This window comes from Petaurus breviceps, unplaced genomic scaffold, assembly GCF_028583685.1.
Source record: "Petaurus breviceps papuanus isolate PSGF00001 unplaced genomic scaffold, PetGlider_PUasm1.0 90639, whole genome shotgun sequence".
Lineage (NCBI taxonomy): Eukaryota > Metazoa > Chordata > Mammalia > Diprotodontia > Petauridae > Petaurus > Petaurus breviceps.
The window spans coordinates 7,461,282-7,482,806 of NW_027187296.1; the positions used below are offsets into that span (position 1 = coordinate 7,461,282).

General features: G+C 41.6%; 2 protein-coding genes and 1 long non-coding RNA gene across 5 annotated transcripts in view; 1 reads left to right on the plus strand and 2 right to left on the minus strand.

Annotated features, from left to right (window-relative positions):
* Positions 1 to 17,373, minus strand: part of RNF121 (ring finger protein 121) — a 91,830-nt gene extending 74,457 nt beyond the window's left edge. Inside the window, exon 1 of the mRNA XM_069064711.1 lies at positions 17,250 to 17,373. Within this exon, the coding sequence (XP_068920812.1) occupies positions 17,250 to 17,309 (60 nt within the window). The 5' untranslated portion in view covers positions 17,310 to 17,373. The remainder of the gene's footprint in view (positions 1 to 17,249) is intronic.
* On the minus strand, positions 1,823 to 17,112 carry LOC138143457 (uncharacterized). Its single transcript, XR_011163702.1, has 2 exons — positions 8,881 to 17,112; positions 1,823 to 2,019 (listed from the first exon to the last, which is right to left on the minus strand). It is a non-coding gene; the product is annotated as an uncharacterized lncRNA (long non-coding RNA).
* A 121-nt stretch (positions 17,374 to 17,494) lies between the features above and the next one.
* XNDC1N (XRCC1 N-terminal domain containing 1, N-terminal like) overlaps positions 17,495 to 21,525 on the plus strand; it is a 54,283-nt gene continuing 50,252 nt past the window's right edge. Inside the window, exon 1 of one of the 3 annotated variants that reach the window (XM_069064709.1) lies at positions 17,495 to 17,738. The gene's annotated coding sequence lies outside the window, so the exon portion shown is untranslated. The other 2 variants (XM_069064710.1, XM_069064708.1) reach the window with 2 other exon arrangements.

The following is a 21,525-nucleotide window of genomic DNA, read 5'->3' on the forward strand; positions in this document are numbered from 1 at the left end:
AAATTGTTTCTGCCCTTACAACATCTTCATTTCAGTTCCCTTCTCTCCACTCATCAAGCCACAACTCCATTTCAGGCTCTTACTACCTCCTTCCCGGACTACTGCAATAACAGCTCTCTGACTCTCTCCTCACTCTAATCTATCCTCAATTTATAGCTGCTAAGGAGATCAGACCCTTGTTAATGAGTTCCAGTGGTTCCTTAAAACTTCTAGGTTTAAATATAAACTCCTTTGGCATTTAATGCTCTTCCTAATTTTGCCTCATCCCACCTTTCCTGCCTTATTACCACATTACACCCTTCCATGTACCCTAAAGACCAGTCAACCTGGCCTTCTTGCTGTTCCTTACACATAATACCCATCTCCTTTCTCCATACCTTGGAATGTACTCCCTCCTCTTAGTTTCCTTCAAGACTCAACTCAAGCACTACCTTCTGCATAAGGTCTTTTCATTCCATTAAATAAAAGTGGCACCAAACCAGGGATGCTGCATAATGCCTTAGATTCAGAAGAACTTGAGTTCAAGTTCAGGATCCATTCCTTTCTAGCTGAATCCTTTGGTAAATCACCTTTCTAAGCCTTTATTTCCTTATCTTTAAATTAAGGATGATAATAATTGCAAACCTTTACCTTTCTTACCTTAGCTTCCTCATATGTAAAATGGAATGATAAGAATACTGGCATTCTTCCAGTAAAGTCCTTCTCTGATGGCTTATAGTGTAGAAGTAACCCTGGGTCCTCAAAGGCTATGCCAGTAAAACACAAACTCTGGCAAGACCACCAAGCTGAAAAAGTGCACTGCATATCCGAGAACAGAATATCCATCATCGAGCACCAGTCTAGTTAAGTATAGAATATGCTCAACATCAAAAATGTAGCCATCAAATGATGCAGTTTTCTTTTGGCCACAGCAATCTCTACAGATGGAGGAATTGCAATCTATATTGGAAAAGGAAGCAACTATACTGCTGAAAACACAGGTTCCTGAAATAATACTTGTGCTACCTACCTCAGAGGGTAGTTGAGGAAATGCTTTAGAAAAATTAAACTGTTATATATAAATTTAACTGTCAGTTACAGGCTGGTCTAAACCTCTGAGCTTTAATTTCATGTGTAAAATGGAAATGATGGAGGAGAATGGAATGATGGAAAAGTACTCCTATTTATAGAACATTAAGGTTACAAAACTATCCTATAGGGTAAGACAAGCAAACATGATCACCACTTTACAGATGAAAAACCTGAGGCTCAGATAGCTTAAGTGATTTTTCCTTTGTTACACAGACCCAGAAAACCTAGGGGTAGGGGTGTGGAGAAAGTTAGAAGAATGTTTCTTAAAAGTCTTACTTTGTAATTCATACTACCTCAGGATGGAGTTCAGGTCCTCCTAACCTCTAGTCTGAATCTGGCCTCCAAATTCTGTTCCACATTCCCCTCCTTCCCCCCTCTCTCTAATACATTTTATACAACACTATTCATCTTGAAACTCTACCTGATACAAGTCTGTCCCATATTCAAAACTTTTCAATGGCTCTCCACCAACCAAAGAAGTATGAACTTCTCTGTCTAAATTCCTAATTCTGGCTTTCAAGGGCCTCCTATAATCTGGGACTAATCAATTTCTCAATACAACTCAACAAATATTTATTAAGTAGCAACTGAGTGCAGAAAATAGTGCCAAGTGCTGGGAGGGATAACAAAATTCAGACTAGACAGAGTCCCTGCTCTCATGGAACTGGTGTGTGGTACAACCTAAAACATCACAGATCACTATAACAAAATATATTAAATGATAAAGGCATTAGACCTCATGACTAGAAAATGGATTTGGGTAGATATGATTTATTTGAAAGAAACAGGATAAGTCGGGGTTAGGGGTAGGGAAGGGTACAGCAATTGTATATTAAAAAGATAAACTCCTGTGAGGAAATCCAGGAACCAGGGATGAAAGCATGGTGAACAAAAGCTGGGTGAAGATCAATGGAGCAAGTGATTTTTGTCACCAAGAATATAGACTACCTGAAGAAAAAAAGAAAACAGAAGAGAAGATCAAAAGTCTGGCAAAGAGGCATAATACAGTAATAATGGGGGATTTCAATTAACCAGAGATGAATGAAGGAGTGAATGAGAAAATACTTTTTATGGCTTAGTCTGTGCTACGTACTATGTAAAGTACAGAAGAAAAAAAAAATACAAAAGCAGACAGTCCTCGCTCTAAGGGAGTTTATATTCTAATAGTGTGAATAAATAAAGGAACATAGTGGCCAGGGAGAGAGATTTTGGTTTCTGAAAATTACAATTTAATCCTTTAAAATGTGGCAGAATCAACAATAGGAAATCCTATTCTGGACTTGATCGTTAGGAACGGGAAAGATCAGATTTCTGGGGTGAAAATGATGGTAACTGGGGCAGCTAGGTGGCGCAATGGATACAGCACTGGCCCTGGAGTCAAGAGGACCTGTGTTCAAATCCCCACCCTTGACACTTACTAACTAGGGCAAGTCATTTAACCCTGATTGACTCACCAAAAAAAGAAAATGATGGTAACTTTGGGGAAAAGTCTTGGAATTTGTAAAAGAGGAGTAGAAAGTCAAAAAGGGTCTGACTTGAACCCCAAATTTTGGGAAAGCAGATTTCTGAGGGGTCAAAAGTAGGCTATGTAGGATCCCATAGACTAAAATTCCATAAAGACAGCCAGTTCAGGAGGAATGATGTGCTTTCCAGAATGAAATTCTGAAGATAAAAAGGGAAATCAATGCAATGCAAAGGAAAACATTGTCTCAAGAGGTCATGGCAAAAAAAAAAAAAAAGATACATAGAGAAAACAGAAGCAAGGGCAGGGAAGAGGATGAATATACAAGATCAGTTCTTTAAGTGTGAGAAACACTAAAGCTCAGACTGAGCTACAACTAGAGAAAGACACTAAAGTCAATTTATTTTTTTGCTTTTTGGGGGGAGGGCAATTGGGGTTAAGTGACTTGCCCAAGGTCACATTGCTAATTTTTTTTTTTTAATTTAAGTTATATTTGAGGAGGGAGTTGTGGGATGATAGGAACACTAATGTACTGTTGGTAGAACTGTTAGAACTATTTTGAGCTTATACTTTAAAAAAGCAATTGATAAGAATAAAATCCCTTATACAACAAAACATTATAGCAGCACTTTCTGTGACAGCAAATAATTGAAAACAAAGTAGATGCCCATCTATTGGAGAATGGCTAAATGAATTGTGGCATATCGATAAGATGGAATATTAATGTGTTACTAAAAATTCTGTATGCGATGAATACAAAGACGTACAGAAAGATCCATATGAATTGATGCAGAGGAAGTAGGCAGAGAAAAGAAAACAATATACACAACATATAATATACAATATACAACAATGTAAATAAAAGAATGATCATACGCACAAAAAGTCAAGCGTGAATGTAACAAAATTATACAGATCAAGCATCACTTGAAAGGAGAGATGTGAGAGGACAACCCCAATTCCCCTCTTTATGAAGGTGAGAGGTCCACAGGGGTTACACATTTTTTCAGACTTTCCATTGTATTATTTGATTGTGTTAATTTTTTCTTCTTTTTGGGGGGGGAGGGGGCTTTTAAAAATACTATTTGTTATATGGTATGTAAAGAATAAAATTATATGGACAAAAAGAGGATTACAAAAGAGATCAGATTGCCTATGTTTAGGGCGAATCTGATGATAACTGAAGGCAGAGATGTTTAGTTTTTGTTTTGCTTTTATTTTCTCTGCTAAAGAGAATGATCTTTGGAATGCAAGAGATAGAACAAAAAAGTTAACAAGTGTTGATTTGAAAGGTAAGTAATAAAAGATCACCTTTATTTATGTATACCCTAGATGAATTTAAGTCACCTGGCCAAGATGAATAACACTGTAGGGTGGTGAAAGAACTGGTAGAAATGTGATTATTGAGCTTCTGCCAATAATAAGTGAAAGCACAAAAAAAGTGAAAGAGCACAAAAAACAGAAGAGGTACTACAGGCCTGAAGGACAAATGTTGACCTGTTTAAAAAAAAAGTATAAGAAAGAGTCTGTAAACTATAGGTAGTGAGCTTTACTTTAATTCCTGGGAAATTTTTACAATGGATAATCAAAGAAATGTTTAGTGAATATGTAACCTAGGAATCAGGGACAAAGCTCATGAAGCACAGTTTTTTTAAGGTCACATCATGGCACACTACACTTATTTCCCTTTTAAACAAAGTTACTAAATCAGTGGATCAGAGGAATTTCATAGATATAGTTTACTTACATTTTAGCAAAGCAATTAATAGAGTATCTTGTAATGTCCTTATGGGAAAATATGAAGACTGAGGACTAAATGGTAATACAATTGTATGTATTTGGAACTGGTTCGAGGGCCAGACTTAATGAGTCAATGTCTCCAGTGAAGTGCTCCAGGGCTCTGTGGTTGTTCCAGAACTATTTAAAATTTTTCTGAATAACTTAAGATAAAGTCATAGGTGCATAGTAACCAAACTTGCAGCTGACTCAAAGCTGGGATAGTTAACACACTGGATGACAAAGACAGGATACAAAAGGATCTTCTTGACTGACTAGAGAACTGGGATAAATCTAGGAAAGAAATGAAAAGGCTCCTTACTAAAGGTGATTGTTGAGTTAAGTCTTGCAGCCAGGGGATTTTAAGAGGTAGAAGTGAAGAGGGAAAACATTTTAGACACGGGGACACGCAAAGACACAAAGAAGGAAAATGGCTTTTATGTTAGGCACCTAGAAGAAATAGCAAGTAGAACAGCATGGCTAAATGTCAGAGCAAGTGGAGGGAAATAAACACAAGACTGGAAAGATAGGAAGGGGCCAGGGTGTTGAGATTTAAATGCCAAATAAAGGGGTTTATATTTGATCCTGGAGCTAACAAGGGGCCACTGGAGTTTAATGAGTAGGAAAATAACATGTTCAGACTTTAACTTAAAAAAGGTTTTTTTGAAATGTCAAAGGATGATGGAATGGAGTAAGGAGAAATTTCAGGCAAGGAGACCAACTAGAAGGTTATGTCCATAGGCCATTTTAGGGAGCCCAAACTAAGGATTGTACTTGCACAAGTAGAAAGGTGATAAGATATGTGATGGCAGAAACAAAAAGATTTGGCAACTGACATGGGATGGGTGAGAGTAAAGAGTTAAGGGTGACAATGAAGTTGGAAAACTGGTGGTATACTTGATAGTAGTAGGGACATTACAAATTAGATGTCCCAAAGACAGTAACAGGGAAGAGGGGCAGGGTTTGGGGGAGAAAGACATAAAATTCTGTTTTGCATATGCTGAGTGTGAGATGCCTCCGAGACATAATTTGAAATGTCCAACAGACAATTGGTAATGAGGGTCTGGAACTCAGGAGAGAGGTTAGGACTGGATACACAGATCTGAAAAAAAAAAATGAACTCATGGTAGTTGATGGGCGAGTATATAGAGAAAAGAGAAGACAGTCCGGAGCAAGGGGAGAAGGGAAGAGAATGAGTATGACATAAATGAAGATCCAGCCAAAAAAACCGAGGAGTGTCATATAGGTAGGAGAACTAAAAGGGTGCAGTGTCATAAATACCTAGAGGGAAGCAAGTATTCAGGAGAAGTTGGTCAATAGTGTCAAATGCTTCAGAAGTCAAGAAGGATGAGGATTTTTTTGGGGGGAAAGGCCATTACATTTTGCAATTAAGAGCTGACTGGTATCTTTGGATAAAGTAGTTTTGGTTAAAGTGATTAGATCAAAAGGTAGATTGCACAGGGTTTAGAAGATATTAAGAGAAGAAGTGAAGTTATTAAGTATCTTTTTCACAGAGTTTAACTAAGATGGAGAGATTCAGGAAGATAGTCAACAAGGAAGAAATTAGCAGATAGGAAATGATGGAAGATAGAAATCAAGGATGACAACCCCATAATACATTTTCAAAGCTCCCCCTACACATTGGCATCTTGTGGTGACTGGGAAGGAAGGAAACAAACATTTATTAAGTGCCTACTATGTGCTAGGCATTGTACTAAGTTCTTTATAAATACCTCATTATCTAAGAATTAATGGAGGAGGAACATGCAAAACAGCTATGTACAAGCAAGATATTTACTATACAGGGTAAGTTAAAGGTAATCACACAGGGAAGGCTCTACACTAAGGAGACTAGGAAAGGCTTCTTGCAGAAGGTGGGATTTTAGTTGTGATTTGAAGGAGGTTAGGGAAGGTAAGGAGGTGGAGCTGAGGAGGGAGAGAGCTCCAGACATGGAGGACTACCTGGGAAAATGCCTAGAATTGGGAGATAGAGAGTCTTCAAGGACCAGTAAGGAAACCAGTTTTGCTAGATGGGGGTGGGGGGTTGGGGGGGAAGGTGTGGTAAGGCAAGAAGGGATGTGTGTATAAGATGTAAGAAGAGTGAAAGGTAAGAAAGTGTCAGATAATGGAGGGCTTTAAAAAAGACATACAGGATTTTATATTTGATCCGGGAGGTGATAGGGAGCTACTGCAGTTTACTAGATAGGGGAGTGACACAGTTAGACTTGTGTTTTAAGATCAATTTGCCAGCCGAGAAGAGAGGAGAATAGAGTCAAGGAGACAAACTAGTAGACTTCTGCAATAATCCAGACATGAGGTAATGTGGACCTGCACCAGGGTGGCAGCAGTGTCAGAAAAAAGAAGGAAAAAAGCATTTTTAAACACCCATGTGCCACTTATGCTTTACAAATGTTATCTAGTTTAATCATCCCAGCAACCCTGGGAGGTAGGTGCTATTACTATAGGCAGGCAGGTTAAGTGATTTGCCCAGGATTTGAACTCAGGTTCAAATTCATATTACTGCACTCTAAGAGCCTGTCCTGAAAGAAGTATATGGGACCTTTGTACAGGCCAGCCTCTGTGTTTGGAGTGCACCCCTTCCTGAACTCTGTCTCATATTCAAATGTGCTTATTAACTCCCCCCCACCCCAATGTGAAGCCATTGGGAGTGGGGATTGTTTCACTCTTTCTGTCCCCAGCTCTGCCAGTATGTTCATCCCAGATGGGGGAGTGCCTCCCTGTGCTCGGCTCTAAGGACATTAGAGAAATCTCACAGAAGGAAGCCATTCACTTTTTACAAGTGAGAAAATACAATATAATTTTAAGAAAAGAAGAGCACTAACAACTGGGGGATTAGGAAAGATTTCCCAGTTGGAGGGGGGACTTGTTCTGGCATTTGAGGTTTAATTCTGAGAGTACCCCAACCCCCTAGAATCCTTATGGTACATCAAGGGAGCACAATGGGTAGAGTTTTAGGCCTGGTATCAAGAAGCCTTGAGTTCAAATACAGTCTCAGACAGTGTCTAGGTGTGTGACTCTGGGCAAGTCACTTCACCTCTATTTGCCTCAATTTCCTCAACTACAAAATCAGGATAATAACAGCACCTACTTCCCAGGATCAAATGAGATAATAACTGTAAAGAACTTAGGCTGCTAGCACATGGTAAGTCCTATATACATGTCAGCTATTATTATCACTTTCTTTCTAGGCTCAGCTCACTGACTCCTCCCAACTAAGGTTTTCCTAGTACCCGCCTCCTTGCCTCCACCCCTAGCAGAATTTAAGGTTCCACACAGGAGGAACTCTTTGTCTTTGTAACCCCAGAAGTTAGCACAGCACCTTGCATATGAGAGGTCCTTAATAAATGTTGGCAGAATTGAATCTAGTCTAACCATTAGGCAGGTTTTCCTTTGGCACAGGGTTAGTAGCACTCATTTAATTCCCAGTTGGGAACAGGCTCTCCCCCATGATGCTTTCTAATGTCCAAACCAGGCTGGTCAGACAGTGCTGGCTATATAAGGTTATTTCCAGTGGAGTATACCTGTTCCCATGTGTCTTCACACCTGCCAGAACAGTGGGCATTCTTCCAGGGGACTGAGTTTCCTCATGTCAAGTTACCTCACTTTCCTCAAAGTTCAAGAAATGTACCTTTTTCTTAAACTCTTCCTTCTCTTCCAGTAGTACATCGTCCCCCTCCCCCCTCAAACCAGACACCAATTTGCTCTATGACCTAATGCAAGTCCCTCTCCCTCTCAAGGTTTCCATTTCTTCTCTATACAATGAGAATTGAACTAAATCATCTCTAAGGTCCTGTCTGGTGCTGTAATTTTTCTGCTTTTACTCTAACTAAACTAATCTTATCATCTCCATTCCTTCCAGTAGACTGTCTCAAAGTTGTGGAATGCTCTGGCCTAGAAGTCAGAAAATAAGTTTTGGTCCTGACTTTCACTGATTCACAATGACCTTAGACAAAACCATCTCTTTTTCCTGGGTCTCAGTTCTTCTTATAAAGTTAGGAGGATGGATTTCTTGTCCTCTTAGGTCTCTTCCATCTCTAAGTAGGATCTAGAATGCTGGGTTATATAAGAAGGGCCTAGCAGGGGTAGTAACCTGCAGCCTCAAGGCCACATGTGGCCCTCTAGGTTCTCAAGTGCGACCCTTTGACATAATCCAAACTTCACAGAACAAATCCCCTTAATAAAAGAATTTCTTCTGTAAAACTTGGACTCAGTCAAAAGGCTGAACCCAAGGACCTAGAAGGACACAGGTTCCCACCTCTGGCCCCACTATACATAGGAGAGGTTTTGATAGACACTGTAACTACCCCCTGCTGGTGTCCCCCTTTCCAGTTGAGAATCAGGTTCATTCTTGCTATAGATCCCTTCCTTTCCTTTGCTTCCACCCAAGATAAGACTATCCTTATCTCTAACTCTGTCAATTCAATCTTATCCAGCTCAAGTCTCTCATCCCCCAGGCAACCTCACAGACTACTTAGGTAGCCTAGCTCTCTCATCTCATTAGGACATTTATAGTATCTAAACAACTTTAGGCAAAGGATTATAGGCCTTACTTTCTCATCCTCAAACTGGGGAGTATATCTCTCCCTTCTCCTACATAGGAATGTTATAAGAGGTCTGAAGTATTGAGAGATGAATTCTGTCACTGTGAGGGAAAAGAGAACAAATTAGAGCTGATGATGAAAGAGCTTCATAGCTTGCAAAGTGATTTCACATACATTACTGATTTTGATTTCCAGAATGCTCCTATGAGATAAGGACAACAAAGATAATAATTTCCATTTTACAGGTAAGAAAACTGAGATTCAGATCAAGGGACCTACGCACTAAATCACAAAACTGGATCTCAAACTTGGGTCTTCTGACTCCAAATCAAGGCTCTTTCTTGTCAGGTCAACAACTATTTATTAAATACCTACTACGTGCCAGGCATTGAGAGAAGCATTTTTACAAAAGTGCACAAGGTATCCTCATAGAGAGCAAAGAAGGCAATGATGAATGAACACTGGGCCACTTCCTTGGCCAGTATGGAGTCTTTTCATTTCATGGTATAATCTTGGACATGTTAAGGTTTCCAAGAACCTTTAAAAGAGTACTGCCTGAAGATCATAAATGTTAAACTGCCTTTTCTCAGTCAATAATTTCAACCAATGGCACTAGACAGGTTAGAGTAGAAGAGCACAGAAGTGCAAATCCATTTTGCTCTGTAATGATGAGAGTTTTCAACATTTTCCAGGAATGTACTGTGGGACCAAAGCAGGTACTGCACTTAAAAAAAATTTCTTCCCTGTGATCCCATAATCCTATGAATTTTTATGGTGACAGTGAAACTGTATACAATTATCAAAAATAAAACTAACATTTTCTCTATGCTTTGATGTAATACAGAAGGAACTTGTTTAAGAAAAGCATTTGGTTTAGAGTTGCAAGACCTGGATGCGTTGAAGTTCTGGTTCTGCTACTTATTAACTGTGTGACTGCTGGATAGGTCCCTCCCACATTTTGTACCTTACCTTTCACACCTGTCAAATGGGAATAACAATACTAAAATTAGAACCTCAAAGGCCTGTTGAGAGAAAAGTGTTTTGTTAACTAAAAAGTGCTACAAAAACTGGGGCTATTATTTTTTATGTAGTATAAAAATGGAAAATGCTTTTCAGACCTTGATCAATGTTTTCAGTTCACTAGGAGATAAAAAGGAAATTTGTATTGCTCCTGACAGAGGCAAGGTGGTTCTGGCAGTGATATTCCACAGCTAGCTGCATTTGAATATCTCTGACACAAATCATGATGGTTCATATACTACATTGTCTCTTGTTCTCAACAGGCACAATACTTGGAATCACTATTCACCATATCCCATATTCAAAACCTCTTACTCCTTCCTCTCTCTCAGCATTCATATCCAATTACCAAGCCCTGCTGACCAGTTTCGTACATGGTCTTTGAGATGTGCTATGGTTGTGATCAACGTTTGTCTTTGTATTACATGCTAGCAGTAAGCCTGGCACAAAGTAAGTATTTTAAATGCTAGAATTTAGCATAACGCTAACGTATTTCCTTTCATTCATTCAGTAACCCAGGCATCACTATTACACTTTAAGTTTTAAAGCAAGTGTTGAAGGCCATTTTGTAGGCAGGCAACAAACTGAATATCACAGGCCCAATCAAAAAACCAAACCAAAACCATGCAGAACTTTCTGATCCAGTACAGTCATCTCATAAACAACAAATAGTACATGCTGGTTCTCTCACCTATATGAATACTTCTCAGCATCCTTTATAGGATCATCATTCAAGTTCTGTTTCTTTTTCAAGGTATATCCCAGGACTTTCTCTGACTTAGGCTATCTTTTATTCTCTTTCTTGATGACCTCCTCAGCTCTCATGAGAGTACAAACTCATTAATTCACTATGTTTAACAAGCTTCACACACACCTCAGACATCTTGCCATTTGCCTTGCAAGGGTGCACATCCTAACCTTCTCTCCGTCTTTTCTATCCCTTGCTCCAGGAAAAGTAATCAAATCAATACTACCACTGCTGCTTCTGGAAAAGGCATGACAATCAATAGTCCTATAACTCCACTAACCATCTCTGTGATTTCCCAGATCAAAGCTTCCTTCCCTGGCTACTACTTCCCTATATATGTGTCTCAATCAATTAGAACATAAGCTCCTTGAGGGCAGAAGTTCCACATTTATATGTGTATCCCTTGCATCACTGGATTCCAATGACTCTGGAGGGGAGAGTGGGGCAAATGACTTTGCACAGCTCTGTCTAGCTTAAATCCAATTCACCTGTAAGTCAAGACACCCTGTCAATCCTGATGGACTGGCCTTCTTCAAGAATGAAGGACGAACAACAATAGTACTTGGCACAAAAGAGCTTAAAAACATTTTTTTCACCCATTAATCTTTATAGATAACTCTAAGACTTAATCTTTCTCCTGAGTTCCAGTTTTGAATCATGAACTGCTCATTTGATATTTCTCGTTGGATTCCCATAAACATCTCCTACTTAGCATGTTCAAAACAGAAGTTATTTTTTTCTTTCCCAAACTTCCTAACTTTCTTTCATTAGGTGCACCATTATTCTTCCAGTCACCCAAGTTCACAACATCTCTCCAATATCTCTCCAATATCGAAGCAGTTGCCAAATTTGCTACCTCCACACCACCTCTCAAATCTATCCCCTTCTCTCAAAAGATACCTCTGGCTTAACACAGCTTCTAGAATCAAACACAAACTCCTTCATTTGACATTTGAAGCCCTTCACAATCTGGCTCTGATCCATTTTTTTAAAGCATCTACTCTTTCCAGTATTATACAATACTTCCCTTAACACACTTTACAATCCAGCCAACTGGCCTTCTTGCTGCTCCTCAAATAAGATGTATCTTCTCTAGTTTTTATGCCTTTGCTCAGACTGTCCCCTATGCTTGGAATGCTCTCCCTCCTTACTTCATCTTTCTAAATCCTCTTTCAATGCTCGGCTCAAGTGCACTTGCTATAAGAGACCTGTTCCAACTACCCCAATTCTTAGTACTCTCCCAGACTTCTCAAAATTACTTTGTATATTTTCATAGCTCATATGCCACCTCCTACAAGAAGCCTTTCCTGACACCTCCAGTTCTTAGTGCTCTCCCTGCCTCCTCAAAATTACTTTGTATATTTTGTATTTACTTATCTGTTACATGGTGTTCCCATGGAAGCTTCTTGTAAGCAAAGGCTATTTCAATTTTGCTAGCTCAATATGTTGTACATAGGTAAATGCTTGTTGATGTGAATGTTTTCTGTTTTCTCTCCAGAATGCGTATGTGAGGTACTAAATATGGTCCTTGGCTCTCATTATGTGGAACTCAGGACCAATAATCTAACTCCACATGGGAGCACCAAACCAATTTACCCTTATTCCTTTATGTCAATGATCTCAAAATTTTCTCAGCTGTCAGCAGTTCTGATAGATTTGCCAGTTTTATGGCTGGTGAAATTATGCAATTTAAACACTCTAAAATTCTACCATTTTAACAATTTAACATGTTAACATTTTAACATCCTGATACAAACAGCAGCTAAAGAAACAATATCACCATCCATACAAATGTAAATTCCCCAAATAATATCATAATGAAATAGAAAGAACTTGGCTTTGGAGTTAGATCTGAGTTCTAGTCCTAACTCTTGCCAAGAACTCCTCATATGACTCTTATGAAAATATCTTCCCCAGTTTCGCCATCTGCAGTATGAGGGCACTGAACTAGATAATAGTCCCTAAGTTCCATTCCAGTTCTGACACCACATCCTACTGGCCCTTCTGGCTCTGACATTCTCAGTCTTAGTCAATCTAATGCTCTATTCTAAAGCTCCTTTCTATACCAACATCCAAGGTGAAAAAATACAAGTAAAGGCCTTTGCAAACATTAGCTATTAACATGGTTTAAGATCCCTTCCAGCTCTAACATTGTGTCCTGTATCCTAATAAGATTTTTCCAAGTCAGATATTCTAGGATTCTAAGATCATAGTATCATCATTAATTAGGACTCTCAATACTCAGCCCTTTCTTCTATCCACCTCACCAATACAAGAGGGCCTTAGCTGATAAAGTCCCATTTGCCAAGTTTTAGGATTATCCCAATGGGGAAAATAATACATGCTCTAGTAAGGCACATACATAATAGATGGACTAACAACTGCCCCTTCAAAGCTTGTATGGTTAAACATACTTAAACCTGTGACCCTTATAGCAGCCTCTACAATTCTTGTACATGGCATTTGCTATTTTTCCAAAGGAAAAAAAATGCATCAGTCCTACCATTCAGCCAAGGTGTTCATCTTCTTTGGATAACTGAGACTCCATAGAAGTATAAGTCCTCCACTACTACAGTTGCACAGTTCGCTTTTTTTTAGGGCAATTGGGGTTAAGTGATTTGCCCAAGGTCACATGGCTAGTTTTTGTGTTAAGTGTCTGAGGCCACATCTGAATTCAGGTCCTCCTGACTCCAGAGCTGGTGCTCTATTTACTGTACCACCTAGCTGCCCCTTGTGCAGTTTGATAATAACTAACATTTTAATTGCACATTATTATATATTTACAAAGGTAACGGAAGAGAACAGATTTTTGTCTTTGCTCTGCCACTACGTGGCCTTCAGCAAGTCATTTCTCATCTCTGGGCTTCTGGAGATGATATCTGATGTCCCTTCCAGCTCTACAAAGTTAAGAGATTCTAAGAGTTGGACGGAACTTGAGATCATAAAGTTCAAACAGGAATTTTCTAAGCAGGAATCTTTTCCAAAACATCCCCAATGTGATAGCTACCCGGCCTCTTCTTAAAGACCTTCATGGGCAACTCACTACCTTATGAGAAAACCCACCACATTTTTGGACAGCTTTATTTGTTAGGAAGTTTTCCTTAAATTAAACCTAACTCTGTCTTGGCAGCTTCCTCCCTCTGCTCCTAAATCTGCCCTCTGGGACTAGGATGAACAAATCTAATAACTTTTACAGTTCTATGATACTGGTGCCAGGGGCAGAGTACTAAATGCTCTCCTCTGTGGATGAAGGATTCTGAAATTCAGGTAGAGTCACAAGGGTGAAAAATGCCTGGTCCTTTTACAACACAGTATGTTGGCTATATTCTCACTCTAAAGTTAGTTCCTAAACTAAAGGTAGGAGTTTCTACCAGTCTAGAGTGTTTAGCCAAATAATGATTTATAATAATAATAGCTTATGTTTAAAGTTTTCCAAGGCTTTAAGCACATTTTCATATTGTATTTATATTTATATACATTATACCTTGATCACTTTCCCCAACATATAAAACCAGTGACTTGAGTCCCTCTTAAGAGACTAAACAGACTGTTATATGAGAAGCTGTGTCCTAGGTTTTACTCCCACAAGTTATAATGCAGCAACACCATTCAGAAACCAAGATGTCTCAGAAATTAGAAGAAATGTAGTGTAGTACAAACCCCATATAACCTGTACTTCCTTTCTATTTAGCTATGTCTCTGACTACCCATAAGGTCAGTAGGCTATGATATTTAAATTATATACCCATATCACCTTACATGTATATAATAATTATACTTTTACCTTCCTCTTCTCAACCCCCTGAAATCAGACTTCCAACTTCATTGCTCAGCTGAAACTGCTCTCTCCAAAGTTACCAATGATCTTTTAATTACTAAATCTAAATCTTCTCAAGTTTCTTCTTTCTTTACCTCTCTACAGCATTACCAACTGTTGAACACATTTTCTTCTGAGTTTCTGTGACACTGTTCTCTCCTGGTTTTCCTCCTCAGTCTCCTTTGCTGGATCTTCATTATTGTTACATCAAATTTGTGTGTACCCCAAAAGCTGTCTTAGGCCCCCTCTTTTTTCTACATATTCTCATTTTCAGAGTCTCTCCTGAGCACCAATCTTTCAACAAGCATTGCCAACTGCCTAGATCACATTTTGATATGGATGTCCAAATCACAACTCATCTTTCCCCTCAAACCCACTCCTTTTCTGAACTGCCCTATAATTGTTAAGGGCAATAACATTCTTCCAAACACCCAGGTTCCCAACTTTGATGTCATCCTTGACTCATCACTCTCACTCACCCTACACATCCTCAGTCAGTTCCTCAATCTTGTTTCTACCTTTTAAATATTCCCCCTCTCTTCTCTTCTCTACTCACACAACCATCACCCTATTTCAAGCCATCACTTCTCACCTGAACAAATGGAACAGGCTCCTAACTGACCTCTCTACTTCAAGTCTTTCCTCATTCCAAACTATCTTCCATACAGCTATCCAAGCAATTTTCCTAATCAGAAGGTCTGATCATGTTACCTGTCCTCCCTCCAATTCAAATTCCAGTGGCTTCTTGTTAACTCTAGGACAAATTATAATCCACTGTAAATAAAAGAGCACCTAAATCTTTTCATAACCTGGCTCCTTCCAGCCTTGCTAGGTTCCCTGCACATTACTCCTCTCCACACACTTTATGATCCAAACATACTAGTCTACTTACAGTTTAGCACACAGGAGAGTTCTTGCTCCATCTTCTTATCTTTACAACTTTGCATTTGTCCTTCATGCTTGGAATTCACTTCCTCCTCTCTTCTGCCTCTTGGAATTCCTGGATTCCTTCAAGATTCAGTTCAACCACCACCTTCTACATGAAATCTTCCAGATCCCTGAGCTGTTAGTGTATATCCTCTCAAAATACCTATTTGTCTTGTATATATCATGTATATACTCACATATGTACATGCTCTCTCCCCTGTTAGAATGTAAACCTTTTTTTTTGGAGGGCAATTGGGGTTAAGTGACTTGCCCAAGGTCACATGGCTAGTAAGCGTGATCAAGTGTCTGAGGCCACATTTTAACTCAGGTCCTCCTGACTCCAGGGCTGGTACTCTACTCACTGCACCACCTAGCTACCCCAGAATGTAAACTTCTTGAGGACAAGGTCTTTCACTTTTGTCTTTGAATCCCCAATGCTTAGCACTGAACCTGGCAAGTCAACAAGCATTTATTAAGTGTCTACCATATGCCAGTAACTGACCAAGAGGTGGGAATGCAAAAAAAGGCAAAAACAGTCTCTTCAAAGGAGTGCTTATAATTTAATGGTCATTGATTGATTAATTTACAAAGTGCTTTCATAGGTATTACATAATATATACATGATATATGATTTACATATATCATATATATACACACATATATCATATACAATATATGATATACATAGCATATCAGAATCCTACGGTTGGAAGGGACCTCTGAAGGCAGCTAGTCCAAGTTGAAATATTCTTTACCGATAGCTAATCAGTCTCTGTGGGACTATTCCAGTGGCAGATAAGTTTTCCAGATAAGAAAACAGGCCAAGAGTGGGGAAGGGACTTGCCCAAGCTCATAAGGAGAGAACTAGAAGGCAGAGAACTACAGGAACCTGGGTCTTCTGACTCCCAGCCCAGAACCAGGGACTACTAGAACAAAACGCCCAAGTTTCTCAATCCTTATCAATTTCTCAGGCTCAGTGTCTCATCTACCTGCTAGCCCCAACTTGCGACACCCTTAGCTTCCACAGGCTCAGAGGCTCCTTTCCCCTTTTTATGGTCCCAGGCAGAGCCCTTATTAACTGCCTAGCAATCACCACATCTCCACCAGTCTATCACATGCTTCCACAGAAGCTGACAGGTAAATTTTCTCTTTGCTAGAAAGGCTCCCTTTTCTCTCCCTCCCTTCTTGACCCTTCAAAGCCCTTCCTCCTCTATCCTGATAACTTATGTACCATCTTCCCTGTTCGACTATCCGATCTTAGATTTAGAGATTTAGAAGGGGCCTGATTCAAACCCCTTATTTTATGGAGGAAAAAGGGCCCAAAACAGTGAAGTGCCCAGGAAAAGGAAAATTCCTTGAAGCCAGAACCGGTCTCATATCTGCATGTGCACACCCAGAGTCTATCACAGCGCCTGGCAAACCGCAGGAGCATAATAAGTGCTTGCTAGCTGACTGGCTGCTCAAGGTCATATCGGTACTCGGCTGCAAAACTAGGATTCGAACTCAGGTCTTCTCCACTCCCAAACCACCACTGTCACTTCCACCCTGTTCTGCTGTGTCCCCAAGCTTTCCTCTCAGAGACCTCCTTGGCCCACCCTCCTCTCCCTTCTGTTCTCAGGATGCACTCGCCCCCAGCACAGTCGCTCCTTCTCAGGACCCACTCCCATCCTGCAGGGGCTCCCTCAGGCCCTGCGCTTTCGGAGCTCCTTTGCTGGTCCCTGGGAGCCTTCAAGGGTCCGCCCCCCCCCTCCCCGTGACTCCCTCAGGCCCTCGTCCCTCCCCAAAGCCTGTCACCCGTTGCCCGGGGACCTTCCCCCAGGGACCGCTCCTCAGGCTCTCTGGGGGTCCCCCCCCCAAGCCTCTCACCTCCTCCAGGTCCCGTTCGCCGGCGGCACCTCCAACCTCCACCTCCACCACCGCCGCCATCTTCCCCACTCTTGCTCTGCGCCTGCGTCCGCCCCCTCAGACCAGCGCCAGCTGCTTCCGCCGTTCTGTATCTCCTAGCCAATCACCGGCTGCAGCTGGGTCCGGGAGGGGCGGGGCCTCGAAGCAACCTAAAGTAGCTGTCAGTGTTTGAGGGAGCGTCGTCCTATTCCTCCCTTTGGACTACCTCCATATCTCCCCTACTGAACCGCCAAGCTTTGGAAACATCCCCGAATCCTATGAACGATATAAGCGTGGGTCTTGTTGAGGAAAGTTTTGCATCTCTTTCTCTGCAATTTTCTCCGATTCCTCTAGGGCCGGGTACTGTTCTGAGGAAAGGACGCACTTGAGTGATGCTCCCTTAGCGCACGCTCCACGCCCGGGCCCCCCCACTTCCTTCTGGGTCGCAACTCCTGGCGCTGAGGACTACAGGTACCGGCGTGCACCGAAAGCTTGTGGTGTGGAAAGTTACCCTGGAGAAAGACGTACTGAAATAGAAAGTCGCGCCTTTCCTCCCTAAGCGAGTAAAGGGTGGCCGCGCGGGGGCGGGACCAGGGGTTGGAGGTTGGAGGTCAGAGTGCGGTTGTGGCGGGAACCTAGGCGATGTGGCTGAAGAGGCCAGCAGGGGAGTTAACGTGTAGTGAGGCTGGAAAGGTAGGTTGGTGCTGGCTTGTGTCGGGCTCTGAGTATCGCACTTAGAAGCTTACGGACCTGAGACAGCCGAGTGGAGAGAACGGACTGGAGTGGGGAGAAACCTGGGGCGCGGAGACCAACCATCCGGCTCCTGCAGCGATCCTGGCGGGAGGGGAGAAAGCTGTCTGCGAGTCAGATCTGCAAGCACTTATTTAAGCGCCTTCTGCGATCCAGGCAGGGACAGTTAGGTGGAGCTGTGGATAGAGAGCTCAGGGCTTGGAACCTGGAAGACCTAAGTTCGGATCTGGCTCCAAACACCTACTAATTGTGGAACCCAGGACAAGTCACTTCACCCTGCTTGCCTCAGTTTCCCCTTCTGTAAAATGAGCTGCAGAAGTAGATGGCAAACCAAGAACACCCTAAGTGGGGTAACGGAGAGTCGGACGCGATTGAAATGACTCAGTAACAACCGTGTTCCAGGTGCTGAGAATGCAAAGAAAGGCAGGAGAACAACCCCAGTTCTCCGTCTGATGGGGGAGACAGCCAGCAAACAACTAGGTACAAACAGCATAAATAGGAAATAATTGACAGTGGGAAGATCCTGGCATTGAAGGGGGACTGTGGAAGGTGGAATTTTAATTGGATTTGAAGGAAGCGAGGGGAGAGCATTCCAGGACTAGGGACAGCCAGGGAGAAAGCCGAGAGCGGAGATCCTGGAGCTGGAGGGAAGGGGATAGCCTGACTCTCCCCCCACCACTTTTCCGCTTCCTTGTGTGTCTTGTCTTCCCCTTGTTTAGATTGTAAGCTCCTCTAGGGCAGGGACTTAAATCTTTTTCTTTTATCCTCTGTACTTAGCTCAGTGAATTGGCACTTAATGTTTATTGCATTAAATTGAAGTATGAATAGAGAGTAAGGGAGTAGGTATGAGGATGTGAAGAATGTAGGTTTTAGGAGTCACCTTCCTGGAGATTCTAGTATTTAGACTTGAGGGAGCTAATGAAGTCTCTGGAGAGAGGAAGAAAAGAGAAGAGGGCCCAAGACCTGAGCCTTGGAGAGCAAACACAGTTGTGGGGAGGGGAGGAGTCGGGGGTAAGACATGGGGATGATTCCACCAAGGAGCCATCAGACAGAAAGGAGAGGAACCAAGAAAGAACCTAGTCACAAAAACTCAGAGCATGCGGGAGCAGAATAGCCAGCAGTGTGAGGTGGAAATTTAGAGGTCATTTATAACTTAGGAGAACACAGTCACTGTAGAGCAGGTCTGCACAACCTGCTGCCTGCAGGACACATAGGATTTCCGGGCCGTGAAATATGTAGAAGAGAACATCCTTTGTATGTTATAGGAAATCCTTTGGTGTGTCCCAAGCTTCGGCCTGAAACTATGGCCACAGGCTGCGCAGGCCTGCTGTAGAATGTTGAGGTGGGAAGCCTCTTTGCCTAGGGTTGAGAGAGTGGAAAGTGAGGAAGTGGTTGTCTGGGACCATACATTTCTTTTGGGAAAGGGAATGGAGATAAAGGATGATAGCCTGAGAGGGTGGTTGAGCCAGGTGAGGGTTTTTTTTTTATAGCAGGGAAAATCTGGGCCATTTTGTAGAACTGAAATCCACCCATTAGAAGAGATTGAAGATTAGAGGTAGAGAATGATTTGTGGGGCCAGTTTACTCCCATCCCTCACACTCCAACCTACACTGTGAATCTCTCCATCTCTCCCCACCAGCAAACCCTATACACCCTGAGAACATTTTCCATGTTCTCTATGTTGGAAATGCAAAACACAATTGATAGCAAAAATATGATATCAAAAGAAGTTTAAGGAGAAATCCAGAGGAATTGAACTCCTTTGGCCAGAAGTGGACTGCGCCCTTATTTTGGAAGGAGGAGTGAAAGATACAAAAGCAAAGCAAGTTTTCTGCATGAGTTTGGTGCAGACAATCCCTTCACAGAATGGATTGGTTTGTTCTCTTCTTGGTATACCTCAGTTATTATCTTATATTATCATACATTATTGCTAGTGAGGCTCTAATTCTAGGCTGGGTGTGTTAGATAATATACATAATACATGAAATTCATTAAGCAAGCTTAGTAATAACCCTGGAATACTGACCCCTCACTAGTCTAACCTAGATCTGTCCTTATCTGGGCCTGAAGAGTCCCAAGGCCGATGTCTTCTTTCTAATTGAGCAAGCCCACCTGTTGTTTGCTAGCTTCTTTTATTTTACTTGTGTGTTGTCTAACAGTTCTATGGGAACCAGGAGCCCAGCTCCTCCTAAGGCTACTGTCTAGTCTGCTAATTTTACTCTTATCAGTAGCCTTATTTCAGCAATTTTGCAGTCCTATGGAAACTTAACCCTTTGCTACCTCTCACATCTACTTGTTCTATTACATATCAACACCTCTCCCCCACTGACCTGCCTTACCACCACTCCTTTCATCCACTACTTTATATTCCCCCTTATACATGACCAGCCCTACCTGCCATGCCCCATCCACTTTATCCCTCACTGATTATTCTTATGAATCTTTAAATGGACTTATAAGGTTATTGTGCAAAAACATGTTGTATAAATTTCAAAGCACAAGAGAGACAGGAGCTATACACTGTCTTGTATGATAGTTGCTTGTGAACTAGAGGACAGGGACCTGTCTTCTTCTATCTACCCCCCACAGCAACCAGAACGTTCCCCTGCAGGACAAATTCAGTCAAAAACATGGTTAATGTATGAATTGCTTAGAGATTTGTCTGTGGTCTAAGTGGTCTAAGGAGTAGTAGAGGTCTGTAGGAAGTAGAGTGGAATGGAATCTGAGTTCAATGTGGCACCTACTAATTGTGGAACTCAGGGCAAGTCACTTATATAACAGAAATTATGAATATTTAAAAAGGAGAGGTTTGTTAAGGGATTAGGTAATAAGGGAGGGGTCCCAGCCACAGTGGAACTGTGCATGCAATTACCCACAATGCATATAGAAAAACCCATTTGAGGGAGTATGTATGTATGATAATTATATTATAATAAGCGTCCCTATGTCATAAGTTCACTCTAGGTCAGTTCTTTACTATTACCGCTCAGGTGCCTACTTAGGGAAAGTCCCTTCTACTGTTTTAGAGTCATCCTGCTTGGGCATCCTGGTGGTACTGCTTTCTGATTGGCTGAGTTTTCTGGTCCTCTCTGAGACTAGATGCATGAGTGCATGGACACACCTGCTGTTTCTGTGGGGAATATGAGGAATGGGCCTGGGGGCAGTGGCTAACTAGAGGCAGTGGCTGGGATCCCATCACATGAACACATCAGCTGTTCTTTGAGAAATATGAGCTCATGGACACACCTGTTCTAGTGAGCAGGGAGGCACATAAGAAGTTGGGATATGGGGGGGAGTGAGTGGTTAGGTAGGGGCAGTGGGGCCTAGAAGGAAATTAGAATATTGCAGCTGGGGGCAGATTTATTAGGATTCCATCATCCCCCCCTCAGAGAGCTCAGATCCACATTCATTTAGGGAAAGGTATAAAGTTCTAGGCTTCTGTAGCTTCTTCAGGCTAAAAAGGGGTATAGAGCTGTCTCTGACTCGATGGGTCCTGAGGAGGAGGTTG